General features: G+C 37.5%; 6 protein-coding genes across 10 annotated transcripts; 2 read left to right on the top strand and 4 right to left on the bottom strand.

Annotated features, from left to right (window-relative positions):
* Positions 1-2: 2 nt before the first annotated feature.
* On the bottom strand, positions 3-2,489 carry LOC145222761 (GPI-anchor transamidase component PIGS-like). Its single transcript, XM_080088956.1, has one exon. It carries the CDS (start codon positions 1,976-1,978, stop codon positions 359-361), a length of 1,620 nt encoding a protein of 539 aa, XP_079945082.1. The 5' UTR covers positions 1,979-2,489; the 3' UTR covers positions 3-358.
* Positions 2,490-3,749: 1,260 nt separating this feature from the next.
* LOC145222760 (helicase POLQ-like) lies at positions 3,750-7,378 on the top strand. The gene has a single exon (XM_080088955.1). The coding sequence runs from the start codon at positions 4,175-4,177 to the stop codon at positions 7,175-7,177; it is 3,003 nt and encodes a 1,000-aa protein (XP_079945081.1). The 5' UTR covers positions 3,750-4,174; the 3' UTR covers positions 7,178-7,378.
* Positions 7,379-7,436: 58 nt separating this feature from the next.
* Positions 7,437-11,639, top strand: LOC145222762 (uncharacterized). 3 transcript variants are annotated; one of them, XM_080088960.1, is made up of 4 exons: positions 7,437-7,542; positions 7,892-7,986; positions 9,232-9,477; positions 10,600-11,639. In XM_080088960.1, exons 1-4 carry the CDS (start codon positions 7,476-7,478, stop codon positions 11,170-11,172), a joined length of 981 nt encoding a protein of 326 aa, XP_079945086.1. In that variant the 5' UTR covers positions 7,437-7,475; the 3' UTR covers positions 11,173-11,639. The 3 variants fall into 3 exon arrangements, with proteins under 3 accessions (XP_079945086.1, XP_079945083.1, XP_079945084.1); XM_080088957.1 differs by having other exon boundaries at positions 9,232-9,960; XM_080088958.1 differs by lacking the exons at positions 7,437-7,542; positions 7,892-7,986 and adding an exon at positions 8,604-8,681 and having other exon boundaries at positions 9,232-9,960.
* Positions 11,640-11,989: 350 nt separating this feature from the next.
* On the bottom strand, positions 11,990-12,903 carry LOC145222763 (uncharacterized). Its single transcript, XM_080088961.1, has one exon. It carries the CDS (start codon positions 12,868-12,870, stop codon positions 12,163-12,165), a length of 708 nt encoding a protein of 235 aa, XP_079945087.1. The 5' UTR covers positions 12,871-12,903; the 3' UTR covers positions 11,990-12,162.
* A 1,337-nt stretch (positions 12,904-14,240) lies between these two features.
* Positions 14,241-15,561, bottom strand: LOC145224862 (uncharacterized). The gene has a single exon (XM_080091465.1). The coding sequence runs from the start codon at positions 15,559-15,561 to the stop codon at positions 14,878-14,880; it is 684 nt and encodes a 227-aa protein (XP_079947591.1). The 3' UTR covers positions 14,241-14,877.
* LOC145224861 (uncharacterized) lies at positions 15,526-22,373 on the bottom strand. 3 transcript variants are annotated; one of them, XM_080091464.1, is made up of 12 exons: positions 22,218-22,373; positions 21,634-21,830; positions 21,245-21,354; positions 21,088-21,160; positions 20,852-20,975; positions 20,402-20,567; positions 19,992-20,160; positions 19,606-19,703; positions 19,421-19,492; positions 18,989-19,144; positions 18,052-18,214; positions 15,526-15,578 (listed from the first exon to the last, which is right to left on the bottom strand). In XM_080091464.1, exons 3-12 carry the CDS (start codon positions 21,347-21,349, stop codon positions 15,571-15,573), a joined length of 1,134 nt encoding a protein of 377 aa, XP_079947590.1. In that variant the 5' UTR covers positions 21,350-21,354; positions 21,634-21,830; positions 22,218-22,373; the 3' UTR covers positions 15,526-15,570. The 3 variants fall into 3 exon arrangements, with proteins under 3 accessions (XP_079947590.1, XP_079947587.1, XP_079947589.1); XM_080091461.1 differs by lacking the exon at positions 15,526-15,578 and adding an exon at positions 17,591-17,980; XM_080091463.1 differs by lacking the exons at positions 15,526-15,578; positions 22,218-22,373 and adding an exon at positions 17,591-17,980 and having other exon boundaries at positions 21,634-21,851.
* Between the last annotated feature and the right edge of the window lie 606 nt (positions 22,374-22,979).

Below are 22,979 nucleotides of genomic sequence, written 5' to 3'. Positions count from 1 at the left end.
CATCTGTCAAACAACAAAGTTTGAAAAAGGGTTGTTGCATCTTACAGTCAATTTCGTTGTTCCATTGACAGTTGAACAATGGTTAACATTTCATGATAACACCCATGTAATGCAGTAGACACGCAAACAGAAAGACAAATGATAATCATTATAAAATCTTTGGACATGAAACAAACTCTTTCCGATTTTTCTGAATACGAACATAAATCCCATTGCCTGCCCAAAAGTTTGGGCATAATTTAAAACAAATAAAAAATGTAGAGTGCACAGTGTTTGAATTTGAGATTGAACATTGGGTTAAAGATCAAACAGTTCGGCACAAACTTTTGATTGTAAAACTTTAAAACACACATGCACTTTAATCAGTTTTTTCTTTTTCTTCCTCATCAAAATCCTTTTTGCGACATCTTTGAAAAGCGTAGCGTAAGGAAATCAATATTGGTAAACTAATTGGCAGAAATAGTGGAATATAAATTGCAAATTTTTGGTCCTCTGGAAAATACAGTAATTCCAATAGAGTAGGGTCAAAAAATGCAGTTTCAGAAGCTATAAACGCTTTTTTCGAATATTTCAAAGCAGTCTCAAGGTCACCATTTTTAAGTGCAGCTTTGGCTTTGATTATTGATTCAACAGCATCATACACCTCAGTGGCAATATTGTCATTTATCACTATGTTACTGATTTGATTTAAAAGCTTTGACAATGAGTGGAGCGTGTGAATTGAAGAGGCTATATGCTCTACAGTTCTTAGCCTGTACAAGTAGTTTAATTCCCAGTCTGCTATATTTTCATACCCAGCATCCTCGAAAATGATCTGTTCCCCAACATATGGATTATTTTGCAAGCCAAGAAGAATACGGAGATGGGGAATAAATGCACTCATAAATATTTGAGGATCAACTCTTGTCAGGCCATTTGATTCACTTATGTTTTTTATGTTGTAGAACTGCATTGAGCCCCATCTTGGGACCAGAAAAGCATTACTTTTGGAAAGGTCACCATTCTCAGTTTTAATGTACAATGGTGTAAACTTTTTTTCAGTAAGATAAACGACAAAGTTTAGTGTTGGATCTGAAGACACTTGTGATCCAAGTCGACCTTCAATTGGGTTTATCACCAATGACAACTGTTGTGGTGTGAGGTACCGATACAAAGCCTTATTTTGTTCATCCTTTTTTACTTTGGGCTTGTACGGTATAGCGGTGTAGTATAAAATCTGAGATCCGACATGAAAATCAAACAAATGCTGTAGTTTATTTAACATTGGTGTCAAAAACATTTCAGAGTCTTTTTCCATGTCCCAGGTTGCAGCTTGAACTTGTGGCTCTGGACAGAGCAAGGAAAACAATAGCTCAAATTTTGGATTGGCTTGCACCATTTTAATTAGATTTCTGTCATGTCGATCCTCATGTGTGGTTCGATAAATGTTTCCAACCATATGATGCAAGAGGGCTTCGTTAATAATGACATCTTTGATTAAATCCCTAATAAGTAATGATAATTGATCGATTGTGTTCTTTTCTGTATTTGGTAGAGTGCATGTGATTGTCCCATCTTTGGCTACATGTGCTTCCATCTGTTCAGTTGACTTGACATGTAACCTAATTACAATGCCAGTAAACTTGTTACTTTTGGAATTCATATCATCAAAGCTGTACAAAAACTTTATTTGACCTTTCATGTCATTATTTAAATCAAGTTTTAATGCGTTGGTAAGAATGTCTGCAACATTGTCTGCATTTTCTGGAACTTTTACCAATATTGGAACCTTTACAATCAGACTTTTATCTTCATACAATGAAGAGATTTCATCAAATGGCAAAGAAGCCCTGTAAACTTCAGTAGTCTTCCACCAAATAGGAATGCCAAATGCAAAAATGACTACACCAATGCTAATTGCAGCCCAGGTCTGAGTTTTTTTGCTGTTGAAGTCATTTGACAGAAATGTTCTGTGTTTAGGGTTAACACTAGTAGACATCAAGGTTTTTTGTATGTCCACTTTAGACCAAACAAAACTGTAAAATTTAAAACTTACAAAGCTATGATTAAAAAATATGTTTTTTATTTATCTTTTTTAAGTTAATAAATGAATTCACCAGGGGCATCTCCTGTGCTGTTTCTTTCTTTCCTACTTTAAATAAAACAAAAGTTTTTTTGTTTAGATCTGGTGCGTGCAGGACCTACACCAACGCCTGTGTGCGCGTGTGCAAGACCCGTAAATTCGCGTGCAAGACCAATTTCAGCAGGCGCAAAGCAAGCGATAGAGAGTTTAAGACAGGACAATCAATGCCTTTTTGGTGCAAAATTGCCACGTGCAACGCAGAAAATTCGGCGTGCCAATTTTTTTTTAAAAAACAAAATCGCGCGTGCATGCTGCACAGCTCAGCTGCCATACTCTGCACTGCAGACTGGGGAACACCAATGGCCAATGCAGTGAATGCACTACAGAAATTACGATCAAGGACGGCTAGCAATAGCAACTGAGCAAAGACAGTGTGTTGAAATAGTTTATTATTTAAATACACTAAGATTTCAAACAATATCCTATTCGTAACTTACACTTGCATTTTAACTGGGTCGATCGGTATTTATTAGTTTTAACTTTTAATTACCGTCAATTACAATGGTTGCTTTCGATCACGTACGGTAGTTGCGACAAACCGAAAAATAGAGGTATGTTGTGTCACTGGCTCAAGAAAACAGTAAAACTGAAAAACCGTGTCCTTGCCAACACTCAACACAAAATCAGTAATTTTGGCAAATTAACGCAAAGAAAACAAAATGTGCCGCAAATTACTCAAGCGGAAAACATAGAGTGAGCAGTGAGGGAATTGCCTCGGGCTCCTCTACAAATACGCAATCTACGCAATCTGTACGCAATCTGCTTATAAAACGTATGCAACCTTTAAAAAATGTTGACGGTTAGGGCTTTTAGGGTCTGGGTGAGGGTTTATAATAAAATTAACACTATAATTTAGTTTTAGATGTCCAGTTTGGGCTTAATATTCTCATATGTGTTGAGAGTGGTACTAAACACTGTATGGTACCGCATGTTAACACTTGTAGAGAAAATTAGACCTGAAACGCATCTGAAATTAAATTATAAAGTTAATTGTATCACAAACCGTCACCCTGACCCTAATAGCACTAACCGTCAACATCTTATATCCCGTTTCCATGGCCGTTGGTCCGATCGGACTTTTAAAAGTCCCATCGGACCTCCTCGCGAGGAAGTCCGCGAAAACGCTGAAAAAATTGCTGAGTCATTCCTTATTGCGTCCGATCGGACTGAAATAGCGGAAAAGTCCGATCGGACCAACGGCCATGGAAACGGGATATAGATTGCGTATAGCTTGCGTAGATTGCGTATTTTAGAGTGGCCCATTGCCTCACTCCATGCAAGGATACAGGCAAAGATACTACATATCTATGGCACAGATAAAATTCTTGCCGTTTATAAAATGTAAAGAGAAATGAAAATAATATAGTTAAAAAAGAGAACAGTTAAACTTTAAACATCACTTTCCCGGATAAAAAGCAGAACTACTTTTCGCCGTTTCTTTATGTGTTTATTGTTAATTTCAAGTGATAAACCTCGCATTGAAGACCATTTCGAAATAATCAAATCAAAACCAACAACAAATAATAAAATTGAATAATGATTCCAATAGAATTAATAGAAATCAACCAAGTTAGCTGTATCATCTTCCATCCTTTTTTAACATGAGTCCACAAAAATTGCTGATCGAGTCATTTGTCGTTTGAGTCCGACTGTAAAAACTAAAACCTGAAAGAAAGTTCGGGAATGCCATTGCAACGAACTCTGCAGAGTACATGTACATTTGAGTTAATCTGGCATTAATTTCAAATCTAAGTCGTGTGAGTTCCTAAATACGAAACCGTGCTTGTTTAATATTTTATGTAATTATTGTTTTTCGGTATAAATGTCATAACATTTTACTCTAGACTATTTGAGCCATAGTCCTCTCCGGTGTCCGCACTGTCCGGTTGCAGCCTAAGCAATAGAAGAAGGCAAACACATGTTTTGCTATTCTGCCATTAAACTTTAGTGTCACACTTTTTAGTTGATTTTATTGAGATTTGAGACAATGATAATGATATGATATGAATTTACACTGTTGATGTCATGAACTGATTTAAAATTTAAATTAAAATGAAGACAAGAAACACCCCAAAGCGTCTCAGTAAAAAGCGAAGAAAATCAAGTCTGACTCAGCTCTCATTGCTAGACTCTAATAGCAGTGTAGAAATATTCAGCAATGACATGAAAAGCAAAGCCACAGTGCCACTTGTTAACAGTAAATCTTCACTTTCCCCAAAACAAGAAAGCAAAACAGTATCAAAAAACAATCTTGCCAGATCTGGGTCACCTTCATTGTTTGAACAGAATGAAAATGATGTAGATTACTTTATGGAAACAGGAAGTGATGAAGGAACAAAACATAACAAACTGTGCAATTCCAGTCATGAAATGAGCATACTACAAGACTCTGTGTTTGACAATGTTGATTTATCATTACTGGAGAAGCAATGTTTTGCTCCTCAAGCTGAAGAACAGGCTACAGTTTTGACACAAGTTGATTCAACTGAAACAAGTAATAACATTAAAAGCAAACACACAGAAGCATCATCACCTTTTGCCGAAAAACTGTTTGAGAATATGTCGACCTCCACTCCAAAAAATACAAAAGTTATATCAAACTTGTCAGATCGAATAAGGCAAAAGTTGCAAAACAATGCACAGGTTTCGCCAATGATTAAACCAATAAAAAAACATGACAACCAATTGACGCACAATGAGGAAGATTTTTATGGTTTGCCAAAGAGAGTGAAAGAGCTTTTAAAATCTTCAAGGGGAATTGATACATTGTATGATTGGCAACACAAGTGCTTGTCAATGGATGGTGTAACCTCAGGTCAAAACCTAATTTACTCCTTGCCTACCAGTGGTGGAAAAACTTTAGTAGCTGAAATATTGATAATGCGGACTATATTGTGTAAACATAAAAATGCAGTTTTGGTCGTTCCATTTGTTGCTATAGCTCAAGAAAAGGTTCAAAGTATTGCATTATTCGCTATGGAGTGTGATTTTCTTGTTGAAGAATATGCTGGTAGCAAAGGCAGGTTCCCTCCAAGAAAAAGGCGATCTAAAAATGTGCTTTACATTTGCACTATGGAAAAAGCCAACTCATTGGTAAACTCACTTATTGATGAGCAAAGGCTGGAGGAAATAGGTTTGTATGTTGTTGATGAGTTGCATATGCTAGGGGAAGGTGGAAAGCGCGGTGCTACATTGGAATCTATGTTAACAAAGGTCATACATCAAAATCCTGACAGTCAGATTGTAGGCATGTCTGCTACAATTGGAAATATTGATGAACTGGCATCTTTTCTGAATGCACAGACATTTACTGATGATTTCAGGCCTGTAGAATTATCTGAATATGTTAAAGTGGACAATCATATCTATGAGGTAGATAGCAACAAGTTAAGGGCTGGAGAAGAACTGACACATGTCCGCACTATATTTTCGGAGACAAAGGAAACTGAAAAAGCTGATTCTGATCAGTTGTCTACGTTAATAAAAGAAGTTGTGCCTGACCATTCTTGCCTTGTGTTTTGTCCAACGAAAAAGAATTGTGAGAATGTTGCAGTATTAATTTGTAAGCTATTGCCTAAAACATTTTTTACACACAAAGAAAAGGAAAAAATGACACTTTTGAATGAAATGTATTTACAATCTGATGGTGTTATATGTCCGATTTTGCAAGGTACTATTCCCTATGGTATTGCCTATCACCACAGTGGTTTAACATCTGATGAAAGGCAACTAATTGAAAATGCGTACAGAAGTGGTGCGATATCTGTAATTACATGCACATCTACCCTAGCTGCAGGAGTCAACTTACCAGCTAGAAGGGTCATTATCCGCTCACCATATGTTGGTCGTTCATTTATGACCTGTGCACAATACAAACAAATGATTGGTCGTGCCGGCAGAGCTGGTATTGACACAAAAGGTGAAAGTTTCTTAATATTTGACAACAGAGACAAAGAAAAGGTGAAACATTTGTTAAGTGGACACATTGAGATGTGTTTAAGCAGCATGATGTATGACAATGGCAAAGGTTTCAAAGCACTTCTGCTAAACCTAATTGGTCTTAGAGTGGTTAAAAGCCAGTCTGATGTGTGTGACTATTTTCAACATACACTGTTTTCAAAGCAGGTGTCCACGATAAAACAGGCGTCACCTGGTATGTTGGATGCTATTGGTGAGAAATCAAGCAATGTTATCAGTAGTATTGTTGACAATTCATTGAAGGAACTACTGGAACTGAACCTTGTGTCCCAAACAGATGATGGTGCTTTAGAGATATCCACTATAGGTTGTGCTGTGCATAAAGGTTCCGTGGATATTAACATAAGTGAGTTACTATTTCATGACTTGGAACATGGGCTGCATGGCTTAGTCTTGGAGAATTATTTCCATTTATTATACCTCGTGACCCCTTATGAAGCAGCACACTCTGTTGACCCTAACTGGCTGATGTACTTAAATGAAATGAATAATTTTTCCCCTGGTGATGTCAAAGCAGCGTCTGCTGTGGGGATTTCTGAACATTATATTGCACTTAAAGCATCAGGCAGAAATTTGAGAAAGACCAAAGTTAATGAACTGGTGTTTAGACGGTTTTATGTTACAATCATGCTGTACCAGCTGTACAAAGGTCGCTCGATATGGGATGTTGCCTCACAGTTTAATCAGCCAAGAGGTTTTCTTCAAAACTTGTTATCAAGCACAGTTGCTTTTGCCTCAAGCACTTTGCATTTTACTGAAGAAGTAGAAAAGTTTTGGCCATATACAGCACTTTTTGAAAGAGTAATGAAATCCTTGCAGTTTAGTACTTCACCAGAACTGACAATGTTGATGGAAATTCCTGGTGTGAAGCTTGCTAGAGCTAAGCAATTGCACAAACTAGGATATCACAATCTTCACAAACTTGCCACAGCATCACCAGATATTTTGGTACGTGACATACAGTACATGTCATTCAAACAGGCCCAGCAGATTATTGCAGCGGCCACAGTTCAGAGAAATGAGAAAATCAATACACTTGAGGAGGAAATTCAGGATCTACAATCAGCCACAAAGTAGCAAGTTTTAGTACACTTTTCAATGTTTGCTTTTTGTACACTATGTGTTTAGCACTGTGAGTGACAAGAGTTTATTGCATTTCACCGATTTTGCCCATTTACATTTAATTTTACACAATCATATTTGTGTGTTTTTTAATTGCACAATATAAGCTGCCAATATTGAAATGCATTCACTTTTCTAATATTTGACACTTTACAGGTGTTGGCACTAATTTTACAAGTAAATTATCCTGTTTTATAACAAAAAAATACTTGGGCATTGGCTTAAAATATACTGAATATTGATTTCTGTTGCTATGTCACAATTTCAATCAGGATTTCCCAAACCGCCTGATCTACGATTGGATGAACCTTTACCGCCAGGTGTGTTTGATGTAAAGGTAGATATTGTATATAAAACAATGAATCCTGTGGAAAATCAATAAGGTTTCCTACTAAATTAAATGTTAGCCCTACGTATTCTAAAATACATGTGAAACTAACCTGCTTATAATTACTGAGGAATCTTACATGTATTATATTTGTAATACTTAATGCATACAGTTGCATCAATATGATTTGCTATGCTTGCTGTTAGGGAGTCATATATCTCATAAAGCCTTTGGAACAACTGACTTAATGTTTTTCATAAATCTAAATAATTTTTTTGACACAAATGTAAGCTGCTGTTTTTATGGATTGGTATGTTCATAGCAAATTAATAAAACTGCAGGTTGGGAGATGCGAATAGATGACAATTCTAAATGGCCATTCTTTATTGACCACAACTCGAGGACAACAACCTGGACTGACCCAAGGCCTCCTAAGGTAAGTCTGTTTTTGTGTAAATCTAAGGTAAGTCTGTTTTTGTGTAAAATAATTGCATTTATAATGTAGAAAGTGGTTAGTTGCTTGGACACTTATTGCACAGTTTTAGAAATAAACAAAAAATTACGATCTTTTCATTTTTTTAATGCGAAGTAACAGTAGACAGAAACCAGCATCATAAATGCATTTTTTAGCAAGACAGGTAATAACAGATCCACCAGAAGATAAAAATTTTAATAATGTAGCTTTCCAGAAAACGAAATGTAATAATAATGTGTTGTCTGATTTAGCCAGTTTATTAAAAGAAAATTATCTATCCGCTAAATACAAAAGGAAAAATTTTGAGGCCCGATCGGTACAAAAGAGCCACTATTTTCAAACACCAGTCATTGCAAGCCAAAAAATGCGATTAACGAACGTCGAATGTGCTCAAACAGTCGCCGCAGTTCTCGAATAATCTCGGCTCGTCTGGTCCGCTGTGACGTCACAACGAGCGTGCTATAAAAACAGCCTACAGTCGCAGAGTGTTATTTGTTCGACGAGTCCTTAAGAACGCTTAGCGATTATTGAATAGCGAATTTTCGCCTAAACTAAGTTCAAGAGAGCGGTTGTTAGCTATGTTCGTTGATGTTATGAAGAGGCAACAAGCGCCAAGCCCAGTGTTAACAGTTCCAATGGATAAAGAAAGGAATATGGTACGGTGAACAGTTTTGTTTATAATTTGACAATAAATGCATTTGAATTTTAGTGTTTTAGACTATGTTAGACTGTAGTAGCATTTTGTTTCTCAAATACAAAATGCGAGTTATAATGTACAGGTTTAGGCAAGCTTAACCATCAAACGTTGCAGTCAACTTTTATAGACTCCAAAAGTATTAGTAAACGGGTTTTTCGAATTTATCACAACCACTTTAGGCGTATCAAAATTCGGCTAGCGATTCAGGATTACTTTAAAATTGAGTGTAACCGCTTTGGTATTTTAGTCGAAAGAGTGTTAGAAATGTTCAGATTACTGTGGCTCTAATTTGCTAGGTGATAATCGAATCTGTCATTATCGTTAATTTTGCATGTCCCTATGTGTGTTAAAACTTAGGTTTATTGTCCAGCATGCACACAACATTTTTACACTGGAAAACTTTTAATAAATTTTTGCTTTCGTGTGGCAAATACGCAATACGTTTAGTTGGCAAAGGCAAACGATTTTATTAGCTTAACGAACTTGACCCTATATTCCCTTGTGTACAGAACACAGCAAAGCAATCTCGTACGATACCAGTTCAGCACGAGCGGGTGCCACCATCTCAGCAGCAATGGCAACAACAACGACAACATAATCCACGAAATATGCCACAACCACAGCCACAGTATCAACATGCAAGGATGCAGCAGCCCGGATTTTATCCTCACCAATCAGGGCAATATCAATACCAACAACAGCAACAACAGCCATCGCACCAGCAATTTTCCTCATCAGACCAAAGACCTGCGCAAGTACGTTCTCCAAATAGTTGTATTTCTATACCAGTGCAACATGTAGGGCTTGAGCCTGAGAAGTTTGTTTATCCTGATGTTTGCGAACCGCAACCTGTTACAGTGATGATTGAACAGCCCACACGTAGGCAAACCCCGGTCTCTAGTACCACGGCAGATTGTGTTACCCCTTCTTCAATACCCCATGCGCCCCCTGCCATACCCCTTCCGTTTTTACCCGATTCTCCCAGCGATCAGTCTTTAGAAGGCGAACTTAGTATTACTGCGCAAAGTCCAGGCGATCCCGTGCCGTTTGATCGCATTACTACACCTTCGCCGGAAAAATCTAGTCACGGTGCTTCCTTGAACGAAACTCCTGAAGACAACACATCTGTAGATGGTCCAGATGCACCCCCTGATTTTATTGAAGATGGGACTGGCATACTTGAGACTGAGCTTTCGCCAGTGGAGTTAAAAACGTCAACGGAACCATCAAATATTGAGGTTCAACAGGCTTGGATTGGCTTGGGACTTGCGAGTGGTTTCACTGTCATTTGCCTGTTGTTTATAACTGCTATGCATGTCACTGCCTTTGCGTCAACAGGATTTACCCAAACCATCGTTTTCAGCAGCAAACTTCCTTTTGTATCCCATTTAAGCATGTAATAGAAACACTCGATTTATGCAAACGAAGCAGAACCAACCTATATGGCCTCTTAATGTCATTACCTTTACCAAATCATATTGAATTTAATGATCCACGTCAAAAGCGTCATTGTCGCCGCGCAATTATGACTTCACAGTCACTGAGCATGTCTCCTGTCCCATGGGCTTTCATCGCCATTTCACGTCCGTCCTATGCAGGCTTTAAGTCACTGACAGCTGTTTTACGCTGGTTTGAGCGCTGACCCTTTTTGTCTCGTGCATGTAATACACCTTGTTATGATGTGACGTCACGTACCGTCACATTGCCCTCGTAACCCCACCTAGTTGCGTGCTGATTGCATACATTGACCAAACGGTTATGGTGTGACTGTTTGTTTTGTTGTTTTAAGTCATTTTACATTTCTGTGTGTAACTGCATTGAGACATGGGTATTAATAGATGTTGCTCGTTTTTTACATTATCATTTCTTTTATATAGAGCCAGCAACCGAAGGAAAGAGTTGTTCCCATTCAAGTGATTCACCAATCGCCGGGTCAACCTATACCATCAGCAGGAAAAACCGTATCGTCTTCCAAATCCACTAAATCACCGTCACAAAACGGGAAAACGAAACAAGTATCAAGCGATTCTATGCCACCAGTACCGAACCGACAAACCAAACCCGAGGAAAAGGTCGCCCAACCAGCTCCAGAAGAAGACCATCGTGTTGCAGCGGCAAAAAAGAAAATCGAATCTGTATTGGAGGACTTGGATACTATTGAGAAAGAGGTGGATCTATTCAACGGACATAAGGGAGAGAAAACATATCTTAAACTGGAGGAGATGCTTACAAGAAAATTGATCCAACTTGATGGTGTAAGTGCTAGTGGTGCTCCTGGAGAAGACGACGTCAGAAGCAGGAGGAAGGCAGCAGTTAGGAGAATTCAACAAACTCTAGATATTCTTGAACTGAAAGGAATGAGCGAAGTTGAAGAACCAAAAAACAATGCCACTGCCAGCGGCCAGGAATCAACAGAATCTGTCAGCGAACAAACCCCTAGCAACATGTGACGTAACGCCTTTTATGACGTCATAGAGTAATTAAATTTGAGGCACTTGTTATGCGCGTTTCCTGCCGCTGTCAACGCGTATTTTGTTCTTTAGCAAAGTCTCGCCCAGCGAAGTTGATGAAATATTTTTTGCGCTGTTGCTGTTCTTGAGTTGTTGCCAATGTTGAACACCACATAAGCACTAAAAACACAAAATTAATCACTGGCATAACAGTATAGTCAATCATTGAACCTAACAGGCAAAGGTTTGCTTCCATACATCTCAGTTGCAAGGTTCTGCCTAAATTTAACCAGTGTTGGATTTTGGTTACATTCAGCATTCATGTTTAAATTCTCGTTTTATTTGTAATCTACACGCTTCTAAACTGTTCTTTATGTTTGTTGCAAATTATCTGTCGACATAGGTTTCTTCGTGAAAGTTCACTGTTGATATGTTACGTTACGGTGCAAATATATTATTTCTTTGAGCATGTCAAAATATTGTTTTTTAGTGTTTCCTCACGGAAAAATCGCAGCTAACGGCACTTCCACGAAGTTAGCTTTGTACAGTCTCTTTGTAATCTGCGATGTAATATGCTTTACATCAGTTTGGGTCAAAGGATTTAGGTTTAGGTGTCAAATATGATGTAACTTTTGCAAAAGTGATTTTTTGGTTTGGACAGTTGAAAACAATATAATCCACATATAATAGGGTGTGAAGTATATTCGCCAGGTTGTAAAAGCAATTATTTGTTACCATGGCATTAACAGATGAAAAGGAGCACAAAATCAAACCATAAAAAAGTAAATTAAAAAAAGAAATGATGTATATGACAATGTATACGTAGAATGCAGATTGACGTGTATTAAAATCAAAAGTCATGTTTCTCTTTTTTGGCTCAAGGCCCAGCATATGAAATAATACAGAAATAAAAAACGTTTTTGGTCACATGAAGCGGTTTTCGACTCAAGAAAACCTTTCATAGCTCAATAACGATCCATCACTTTTACATCAAAGCTTGGGAATAAATCTACACAAACGTTTAACAAACACACACAAAAATGCTTGGGATTTGACAACAGGTTTTCCACATCTCTGGTTGACCTTGCTCATTTCTGCAAATTTTGGCAACTGTTCACTTCTTTGCAAAGTATAACCGGAGGTTTCCAGCAAGCTAGTCAAATGTCTTGAGGTACTTAAGGCTAAAACAGTGTCGTAGTCTTGATAACGCGCCCATACTTCATTGTTATACAACAAAGAACGGGCTAAACCCTGTCTCACAAAGTGTTCGTCGGTATACAGCGCCTTTAAACACACATACCGGTTAGTCCTTACGTCCTGCAACGTTTCCTTCGCTACTTGCCCTGTAAATTCCAGAATCGCATCGAGGGGATTTCCCAGATTGTCAGGTTTTAATTTTGCATATTCCAACAGCAGGGAAGTATTTGGAGCGCGACAGTCGTGAGCTGAGCGAATGAGCATTGAAGCAATTCGCTTTGAACCAATTTCTTCATACACAAATGCGCCGTTTTTCTTCAACGCTCCGCCAAGTCTGAAATTTTCCCATTTTGTGCATTTATCGATGCTTGACTGAGCTGTTTCATACAATGGGTCAACTGTGACGTTGTAGTTGACGATTCGGTTCAGAAAAGGCATCGCGTCATTATGTTGGGCGGATATACGTTGTAGCAGTAAACGTGCGTCACAATTCGGTGTCATACTACGTTTATTGTGTTAGCTATTTTGGGCACGTGGTACCTGTTTGAGGTAAAAAATATTTAATATCTAAGTTTAGTCTTTAGTCACTAAATTCTCTTTTTGTAAGTTGACGCAATTAAACCTTCTCTTGAAAATTGTTATTCGTACCTACGTTGGCATAATTCCTGAAAAGGGCTGCGCCCATATTTACTAATTTTGTGCGGACAAGCGTGTTAATGTACAATGTTGAACCTCACGTAGGTACACAATGTACGATTCTAATTGTTGTGAGCAAATTATACAAGCCAGTAGTTGAGTGTAAAACATCATAACATTTCGAAGGTTTGTATTGTCATCGTTAGGTGAAATAAAACCAACAGAAGGGAGGACAATAGGAACTGCCGAATTATTGTGATGTTTCACACCCAAATACTATCTTTGTGCTAACAATTTATGTTGTAATGACAATACAAATGTTATTATATAGGCCCTAAGCTGGTTACTTGCGAGTTAATTTAAACTGCTTTTGCACCTTTATAACTAGACAATGGGCTGTGAGTCTTGCCTCCAATCCCCACCTGGCTAAAGGCACCACAAAAAGAAACGACTATTTTGTCATGCTGTGAGTGAAAGACGAATCATATGATATGCTGCCAATGAATGACGACTGCGTGTGCTGCGCTGTGAGTGAAAACAACTCTGTATTCGTACCAAAAACTAAAAATTTTTTTTTATAGCGATGTCGAACATACGTTGAAAGAGTTATTGAACAAAACTTACCATATTTTTGCATAGTACGACTAATTTCGAACTATGTGGCACTCATAACGATTGGATTTGCGAAGTAGCCCTTTTCGTAAATAACTAAAGGCTTTCTTGCTGTCAAAGTAATATAAACACACAAATGTGAATCTCAAAGCGTAATGCTTTTTGCCTGCAATGAAAAACCTTAAAACAGATATTCGCACTCTCTTTGTTACCTGCCTGTCAGAAAGCTTGTACTACTACAGCTATGACATGTTGCAATTTACGCGCTTTAATGCGACGTAAAAGATTGTTATAAAGCTTTGTAAAACAAACATGAACTCGCTTGATCCACCTCGTCAAAAAATAGAATTTAAGCACCAGCATTAACTGCGCGCTACGCTATAAACTCACACCATCGCGTCACCAAACTTAATGCAAATCAGTTCCAAGCCTACAGGGAGACAGGCCTGTGCTTTGACAGCCGTTAAAATTATAGTGCTTCACGTATTGAATGACGAAGCCGTAATACTGATTCAGCGTTTAACATTGTGCTCAAAATTGATACTAATGGTAGCTACTAAAGTCTGTTTAGTTCGTTTTCCTTTGAAAACAACTCAAAATACGTCACACGAACGCCATCTACATCAATTCAACGTCTGTTTATTTAGCTGACGTCACAACGCTTGCGAAAAACAAATTACTGTAGTTGTTTATGCATAAAATAGCCTTTTGCAAATATACACGGTTTCAAACGCCAACAAACATCTTTGGTGCGTGCACTGTAGAGTTCAAGGCATTTGTCCGTTGTACGACACTGTAATTTATGACAACCCATTCTAATCGAGTCATGTTCTGTGTTATATATATTTAGCGCTAGCACGTACAACGACTTTCAGCACATTATCATTCTGACGCAACGTTGCAAAATAACAAACATATTCATCAAAATGGAGTTTCCTAGAATGGTATATGGGATATTCAAGACTGGATAACATTACTGGCTATTATTTGTTAAAATAGTTAACCAAATCGTTAGCAAAAACTTAGCAACGAAAAGTCTTGCTGCATGATGATGGTTGTGATGTCACAGGCGGCACCATTGACACGTAACAACGTCAGTGTCCGGTTGCTTTGAAAGGCTTGTAAAATGGTATGATGTTTGTGTTCAGAATTAACAGTAAAGCATTAATGCAGGGGTGCTAAATTATGTTTTCATACAGTTCGAAGAAAAACTGCAGTTGTTCAGTGCCTACTAAGCTTGCCACACAGTCATACTATTGCTCAGCATATTTTTTGGTAAAAGAGCCTTGCGTGCGTTTGTCCAGGAATTGATTTGAAGGGCTTTTTGCCAGTAGGTTTATCAACGTAGTCTGCGTACACAATCTCACGGAGGAGTGTAAATCCGAATTTGGCGCATATCTTCTGAGAGTACGCCGAAGTTGCAAACGACACCAAGTACTGACACCCCAGTTCCTTGGCTCTGATCTCGCTAAGTTTGCCTAGATAAGTTGCCATTCCTAGTTTTGTAAAATCACGATGAACGCAGGTCATGCCTAGTTCCATGTACTTGTCGGTCTGCAATTCAGTAAAGACGTCGCCCAAAAAAACGTCTACAAAACGAATCACAACTTCGGCATTTTCGGACATGTTCTCTGAGCTATACTTCTCGCTCAGCATGCTGGTAGGGGTGCTGGTGCAGTTTTTGCTGTGCACGAAATTCACCTTGACCGCCACTAGCTTTCCTGTAGATTTTTCGTACATCCCAAATGAAGCTCCATGATGTTGGATGGCTACTTTTGCCCGAAACTCGTAAATGCCATTTTCGTCCTCCAACGTCGAATTTGAGGCTTGGAAAAGCACGTCGCCTTTTGTGTAAAACTCCTGAATGAAATCGGCGACCTCTTTCTCGTAGTCTTCCATAGTCAGGCTCTTGACCTCAAATTTATCAGTTAACGCTTCGGCCATGTTTATTTGTCAGTGTTCTGCGAAAAATAAAAAATGACGAAAAAAATGATGAAAAATGCACGTTACTGGTGGTCATACTGTTTCTAGTTTTGACTCGGTAAATTGTTCGAAATTATCATTAGGTAAACGCAAATACTGAATGTCTTTGTGCGCACGTTCTAACTCACTGTCTCAAAATGTATTCTAATTTATTCTTTCACCACAATGACCATTATTCTTTCCAACAACGCTTTGGCTCGCCAAGTTTCTTCTTTTAAAGTCTGTGTTGTACTTTGTACGTGTCTAACGGCAACTGTGTTCTTTTAATGTACTGCAAGCTTTGGTCAACTGCAGCTTTAGAGGTCTTCATCCTGTAAAGGCTAGAAGGTTGTGCACTTTGTCACTTCACACGCTCAGCTAACTTCCGTTTGTCGACAGCTGGCAGGTTTCCCCCTATTATGTTTATGTTAACTATATTAGAGTCAACTTAGGCTTGACCTTATATGTATTCGCAGTAAAAGTTCATTGTTTTTTCTGTAGCGGCAACACACAATCAGGTGATGTCTATATACATTAGTTTCGCCTTTTAACTAGCTTTCCGGAAGTTACTAGTTAACATTGATCTTTTTCACTAATCAACAAAGTAAACGAAAGTCTTGGGCCTGAGGTTGTCAAAACCATGTTTGCAAATATACTTCTGCAAAAAGATTTACTTGGAAAAATAACAACTAAATCCTGATGTTTTTTGGCAAAACAAGAAATTATCGTTTGTGTGCAGAAATGACAAACTTGTGATAGTACATCAATACCTGGCCCATACAGTCACAATTCGTAACCAAAAGCCTTGCGACAGAGTTTTTTGAAAGAGTGCGCTTTATATGGACATGTTGTAGGCCTATACATGACGGGAAGTAATAAAAAACTTTATTCGTCGGAGGAAACTATATAAACTAGTTTCTTAAGCTACATGCTTGAGATATATCATGAAAAGTTTCTCAATATAGCTAATAGGAAACTAATTATGTACCAGCTGTGGCTTGTCTAAACATTGTGGGTTACTGAATAAAAGATTTACTAAAACCACACTATATTTCTCTGCTTAATTGCGTGGAATTGCAAAATAAATTGTTCTGCATTTACTGTCTTCGTACATGCATCTATCAATGGTGCAGCAAGTAACACAAAAATATAAACCATGAGCAGTTGTAGATGATCGGTCTAAAACACGTTTCACATTTTGACCTGTAAAAATTTGTTTGACAACGATAACATTCTGAAGGATGTTGTATTTATCACCCAGTTTTTTTAAAAGCAAAGCATCCTTTGGAACAGAGGCGGAACCTCTTGCGCCGGGTTTGCCTATGTAATAAGTGCATGCGAACTTAAGTTCAAAGATTTGAACCCGTTATTTATATGAAATGAAACCTATTCTCGTGTCAGATTCATCAAATCGCAGTCAAACAACGCAACAAGTGTATTATTGTCTTCTTTTGTCTGAGGATAACCTAAGCTTGAATTTGTTTCAGGCCCAAGCTTAACACCCATATTTCGATTTTCTAATTCCACAGAAGGTCGTAGATTCTTCAGAATCCGACAGTTTTAAGCACCAACCAAACTGATCTGGTACATACACATTAAACTTGCCAAAAAAATGTGTTAACTAAGACGTGAACGATGTGATTTTCAACTAAGTTTATTGTATTTTTGGACTTGGAAACGTGGCTCGAAAGAAAAAGAAGCAAATCGGTCAGCTTTATTCGCTTGCGGTGCCTTCGAAAACAGCAGGTCCGCTTGGTGCGCTAAGTGCGCTTAGTCCGCTAGGTACTTCGCTAGGTATGCTACAGGTAACTCGTTTTAATGCAACAAACCCCTAAAATAGTGCAGGTAACCTTTTTTGAAGCGAGGAAACTTGTAGTTACTGCGACGTAACGTAATAATGCTGAAGGTACTGTTTTTAATGATTTGGTTAAGATTAGGGTTAGGGTTAGGGTTAGGGTTAGGGTTAGGGTTAGGGTTAGGGTTAGGGTTTAAGTTTAGGGTTTAAGTTTGGGGTATGTGTTAGGACTATCGTAACACTTTTCCAGCATTATATGCGTGTTTTAACGTTCACTGGAGTATTTACGATTTGTCGCAAAAAACAGGACAGCTGCAGTATTTTCGAGTTACGTCGTAACTGTTATGAGTTTAATCGCACCAAAGAGAGTTACCTGCACTATTTTTAAGTTACGTTGTACGAAAAATGATTACCAAGCGGGGTACCAAGCGCACCTAGCGCACCTGTAGTATTCGAAGGCACCCATTCGCTTGTGGAATCAAAGTATGTTGTCCGATAACCTACTTTCCCGCAGCTGTTTTCGTTGAACTTTAGTGTACCCGGCTCTTGGGATTTCTTTTATAAAGCAAATCCTTCCCCGTAACAGATTGTGTAAATACATTTTATCTACATTAAAAAAACAAGCTTATATTGTATTAAGCCTTAACAAAGGAAGACATTCACAAGTTACTACTTACCACTGATGTGGTGTAAAATGTCTTCCTCGGTTAGGTTTGCGTCTTTTTTGACCACAAACGCAACAGGTACTTCCCCTAACTCTTCATGTGGTACACCTACCACCGCTGCGTCAGCAATTTTGTGCTGACTTAACAAGATGTTATCAAATTCCTGTGGTGCCAACTGGACAAAACATGCATAAAGTATATTTACCTGGAAACTTTACAAATTGTAATTTTTGTTCGATTTTAATGAGTAGCTGCCAGCTTGGGCATTTGTTGGTATAATCTAAGTTATGTCTAGACTCTACTCTAGAGCAGGGGTCCGCAAATAGTGGATCGCGACCCAAATTTGGGTCGAATATAAGCATTGCATTTATAGTATCTATAGTAACTTTCAGTATTTTCAACCTAATTATTATTGCATTGTTACATGTCACTGCGTAGTCTATGTAACAATGCAATAAGTTAAGCGCAACTGCGCAAGCGGTCATGCTTTTCTGTTACCGTTTTGCTGAATAAATACGTTCGTTTACATACTGTTTTATGTGCTGAGTTTCGCTTTAATTTGTGCAAGAAAATAGCAACTGACCAAAGCATAATAGCAGTCATAGTATTGATATCTAGTTGCTTAGTATATTCCACAAACTTACATGCTAACAAAATGCTTGGGTCGCGATAATTTAGAGCAATTTTTTTTAGGGTCGCGCCAAAAAGTATTGGCGGACCCCTGCTCTAGAGCAATACCAAAAAATGATACGTAAATCAGTACTAACTTACAATTAGACGTGCCATGTTTCCTCTTAGACTTAGAGCATCATAAAAAGATACGACAAAAACAAATCTAATCAATATACCGTAGTTTAGTATTCACAAGCAACACTTATAGTAGCTGTCAAGGATTAGACTTCATTTAACTATACTTAGTTTCAAAAAAGTGTTATTTTTAAGTTTTAACCTTTGCTTGGCCGCACTGTATAAGGTCTGTGATCCTGTCGATGACGTACACATACCCGTGGCTGTCATAGTAACCGTAGTCACCTGTGTGAAACCACCCGTCTGAGTCAATGCATTGAGCAGTTTTCCCGGGCTGGTCAAGGTAACCCTTCATTAACTGTTTGTAACAAAAAAGTAAGACAAAGACATAAAAAATTAAGGTTTTTTTGGTCGAATTATTTTCACATGAAACGAGTTTGATACAAAAAACTCACATAAAAATGGTTTGATTATACCTCATTAAATTATCGAACCAAACAACCAGTACACCAATGCATTGTTTAGTAATGTATGCCGTATCAATTGGTATCACAAACGCCAAAAAAGCATTTAGTTTCAATTACTTTCGTTTTCCGCCGCCGAGTAAAAATAAAACAAACTTTTTTTTTCAAACCTGGGGTGCTTTTACACAAAGTTCCCCTTTCCCCAGAGTACCAAGTTCCTTTCTAGTTTGCAAATCAATTACCTAAAAGTAAAAGTGAAGAAGAAAATCTTGCAACTATTTTGTCCGATTCTCTAGTCTAAAGTGTCACAATAGGATACAATACATTAATGATACAATAGTGGTGGTATATTTACCTTTAGCATAATATTGCAATTCAAGGTTCCTACGGATGTCTGTGGACAATCTGGATCTAATCCCGAAGTGATTTTCATGCATTCAGACAAACCATAACCTTAAAAGCAGCAATTATTAACATATAAGCATATTAGCTTTTATATTGTCTGTTGCAAGTGATTTTGTAATCAAAATGTAGGTTTTGTAATGAAGAGTTTTTGTGAGCTGGGTAAAATAATAAACACATATTACACATTTTTATATCGTGTGTTTGCTTTGCTTTATTATTTTTTGGTCTATTCTTTGCAAAAATGTAGTATATGTGTACAAAAAGTTTTTTTTCGAATTGCCACATTGGCATTTTTAAAGAGGGAAAATATCTATTGGATTTGCATTTGGTACATACTTTGTATAATTGTTGCTCCAAATACTTTCACCGCTAAATCAGCGACATATTTTGGCATTGGGGCTGCACCACATATCATCCGATTTAACGATGACGTGTCATAATGCGTCGTATGAGCACATTTCGCCATTTGGTAAAGAAAATTTGGTACCGCGATCATCAGGGTTGCCTAAAAAACACAATTCATCGTGATGGCCATTGTACTGTTTTGTAACAAAGTGAGCATTTTTTTCGTCTGCTAGCGTTGCTAATGGATGGAAAAGTTTTTAAAAATAAATTTTGGCTCCAAAAACTCTTAAACAAATAAATTATGGTTCTAAAAACTGTGTTTAAAGCAGTTTGTGTAAAGCCACAGTATTGTTGCCCCCTGCAGATTTTGTTCTGCCTATATTGCCTTGTTTAAATCTAACCTTCCGTTTGTCTATGCTTTGCAATACATGTCGGACAGGAGTGCTGTTTTCCACAACCAATGTTGCACCTTGGTCAAGGCACATAAAAGAAAACATAAATCCTCCACCCCGAAATAAGGGAAGCACCATTAAGAGCACGTCTTTTCTTGAATGGCGATGTGCGATTCTAAAAGTGATATAACTTACGATTTTGTAACAGATAGATTCTGATTACATTGAGGAACAAGTGGCAGATATTTAGTAAGTCCGGCGGGTTACCATTCCATCCTTACGTTTCAATTACGATTATTGCTACGGAAATAGTTTATCTTAAGACTGTACTGATTATAAGCATCTATACAATTCAGTCGTATCATAAACCTGATATAATAATATTTTTAATATTTGAAAACGGATTTGGATGTGCTGGATAATATATGAAAGCCTATATTTTGATTTAATGTAATTCACCTTGAAATGGTTAAAATCGACACCATATTTGCGCTTGTAAGTATGATATCCTTTGGCTTTCCAGTGGTGCCACTCGTGGAAATATACATTACTGCGTCGTTTACACTTCCACCATTTTCAATGTCTACAAATTAGAGTGATATTTTATGTATCTTACAAGGGTGTACAGTTATTTTAAAGTTTTATTATGTTTCGTGGGCTTACAAAAGTATTTTAAATTTGTCAATTATTTTTACCTATTTCCTTCGTCTTTTTCAACAAAGACCAGAAGCTCGGACAATCCTCACATTTTTTGACAGAAAAAATAAACTTAAAAACAAGACAAACAACATCAATCTTAACGAAGGGATTAATGTGTTATTCTGACGGTCCATTACATTTATACAGAGGTACCTGAATGGTAGGAACACATTCCTTTACAATTCTGTTCATCATTATAAAACTCTCTCCATCGATAAAAACTAACTTTGGATTTGAACGACTTAGAGCGGATACCATGTCATCTGCAATCCACAAACAAGGCAAATTGGATTTATTCTGTTCTTAGCAGAATGTTAACACACACAAAGAGCATGCTCACAGTATTAAGCTTTTACCCTATAGCAACCCTAAAGTTTTTTTACCCTAAAGTTAAAGAGCTTTTGCAAGCAGTAGTTTTTTTTTGTTTCTGCACAACGAATCAGGAAATTTAAATGAGGAATTTAAACATGGATCTGAATAATAAATTTTCACTACTTGTTTGCACTCTGTTGGGTTTTACTCTTCACATAACAAACTGTAACCTTTTTCGCAGTTGGGGTCGCAAGTCTTTACTATTGCTCCGCACCAGGCAGATGCGACTATTATGACCTACTACACAGCACATTGCAATCTCGTCGCCCCTAGTAATACCCATTCCGCGAAACATGCTTGCACACTGGACAGCATGACTGTGTAGTTGTTTGTACGTATAGGTGGCCCCTCCCGTCGCGTCATCGATCTGCAAAAGTTGGTACCAAATATAAAGAAAGCGTTTTAATTGTAGCATTTGCATAATCAACTTCAGGTTTTTATTCACCACAATATCTTCGTCATTTTTACTCACAGTTTCAAGTTGTGAAGCATGTTAGAATGAAGCTTAAATAAATTTCTGATTTTAGCTTATGAAATCATATGTCTGCATGGCTCAACTTGACAAAACGGAGAGAAACGTCGTTATGAGTGTTTAAAGACTTACAAAAAATTAAGCACTTAATTGCTGAAACTTAGAACTTAATCTTGACGTAATTCTTTAACAAGAAGGCTTTTATGCCTCTAAGGGTCATTTTGTGAAAAATCGGTGTTACTGAATTTGTAATTTTTTTCTCGCAAGCCCAAGCACACTCACCACTGCGATAGAGTCCCCATACGTTTTCCACATGTCCAGCATATACTTCCCAAAAGGTTTTGACGGAATCCGCACGTTAGGAAAGGGACTTTTCAAAACCATTTTAATCACTTTAATGATCGCTGTATTGTTCCTTTCAGCTAAAAGCACAGCAAAGATTCATTATTTTATCACAATTCTAACTGATGTGCCAATATTTTGCTTGCGATTCTGATACGAACGAATACTGTTTTTATATGAGGCAGAAAATTAAACGATAACGTTTGATACCACTTGAGGAAAAAGGAACTAATTTAAATTAAAAAAATGTTTAAAAAAAAACATTTAATAAACTGTACAGCTAAGTAAAACGTGCTTGTATGCTTGTATAAATAGTTCCTTGCTACAGAATGCTTGTATAAATAGTTCCTTGCTACATTTTTGTAGTCTACGCACTGACATCATTGTAAATCTATACTGCATTTTCAACACCACCCAAACGTTTAACATGTTCGTAACTACTTTGTATGCACACCCCTTCGATAACCGCTATTTGGTTTATTTCAAAAACTAGGAAAGTGGTTCATTTGACAAGCGAGGTCAGTCAACCATAAAGGTCAAACTAGGACGTAACGATTTGCACGGAAATTAATATTGAATTAGTTAGAGTGAAAAAAGGAAACATTCGGCCTCAAGCTCGAAATAATTACAGGGCACTTAAACATTACGTTACATATGGGATTTGTATGTGAAAATTAAGCCATTTGTGAGCACGTTTGCGAT

Source organism: Phallusia mammillata, chromosome 4 (genome assembly GCF_965637545.1).
Source record: "Phallusia mammillata chromosome 4, kaPhaMamm4.hap1.1, whole genome shotgun sequence".
Lineage (NCBI taxonomy): Eukaryota > Metazoa > Chordata > Ascidiacea > Phlebobranchia > Ascidiidae > Phallusia > Phallusia mammillata.
The sequence above is the reverse complement of the archived record's forward strand: the minus strand, read 5'-3'. Positions and strand labels throughout refer to the sequence as shown.

What these genes read in the sequence shown, in the direction of transcription:
- LOC145224861 (XM_080091461.1), bottom strand. Translation starts at nt 21,349, where the DNA reads ATGGTATCCGCTCTAAGTCGTTCAAATCCAAAGTTAGTTTTTATCGAT. An exon ending in ATTGCAATATTATGCTAAAG is followed by an intron (nt 19,493 to 19,605) that starts GTAAATATACCA and finishes TTTTACTTTTAG; the next exon opens with GTAATTGATTTGCAAACTAG. An exon ending in CATTTTACACCACATCAGTG is followed by an intron (nt 17,981 to 18,051) that starts GTAAGTAGTAAC and finishes TTTTTAATGTAG; the next exon opens with ATAAAATGTATTTACACAAT.
- LOC145222763 (XM_080088961.1), bottom strand. Translation starts at nt 12,870, where the DNA reads ATGACACCGAATTGTGACGCACGTTTACTGCTACAACGTATATCCGCC.
- LOC145222762 (XM_080088957.1), top strand. Translation starts at nt 7,476, where the DNA reads ATGTCACAATTTCAATCAGGATTTCCCAAACCGCCTGATCTACGATTG. An exon ending in CTGACCCAAGGCCTCCTAAG is followed by an intron (nt 7,987 to 9,231) that starts GTAAGTCTGTTT and finishes CCTTGTGTACAG; the next exon opens with AACACAGCAAAGCAATCTCG. An exon ending in CGGAACCATCAAATATTGAG is followed by an intron (nt 9,961 to 10,599) that starts GTTCAACAGGCT and finishes TCTTTTATATAG; the next exon opens with AGCCAGCAACCGAAGGAAAG.
- LOC145222760 (XM_080088955.1), top strand. Translation starts at nt 4,175, where the DNA reads ATGAAGACAAGAAACACCCCAAAGCGTCTCAGTAAAAAGCGAAGAAAA.
- LOC145222761 (XM_080088956.1), bottom strand. Translation starts at nt 1,978, where the DNA reads ATGTCTACTAGTGTTAACCCTAAACACAGAACATTTCTGTCAAATGAC.
- LOC145224862 (XM_080091465.1), bottom strand. Translation starts at nt 15,561, where the DNA reads ATGGCCGAAGCGTTAACTGATAAATTTGAGGTCAAGAGCCTGACTATG.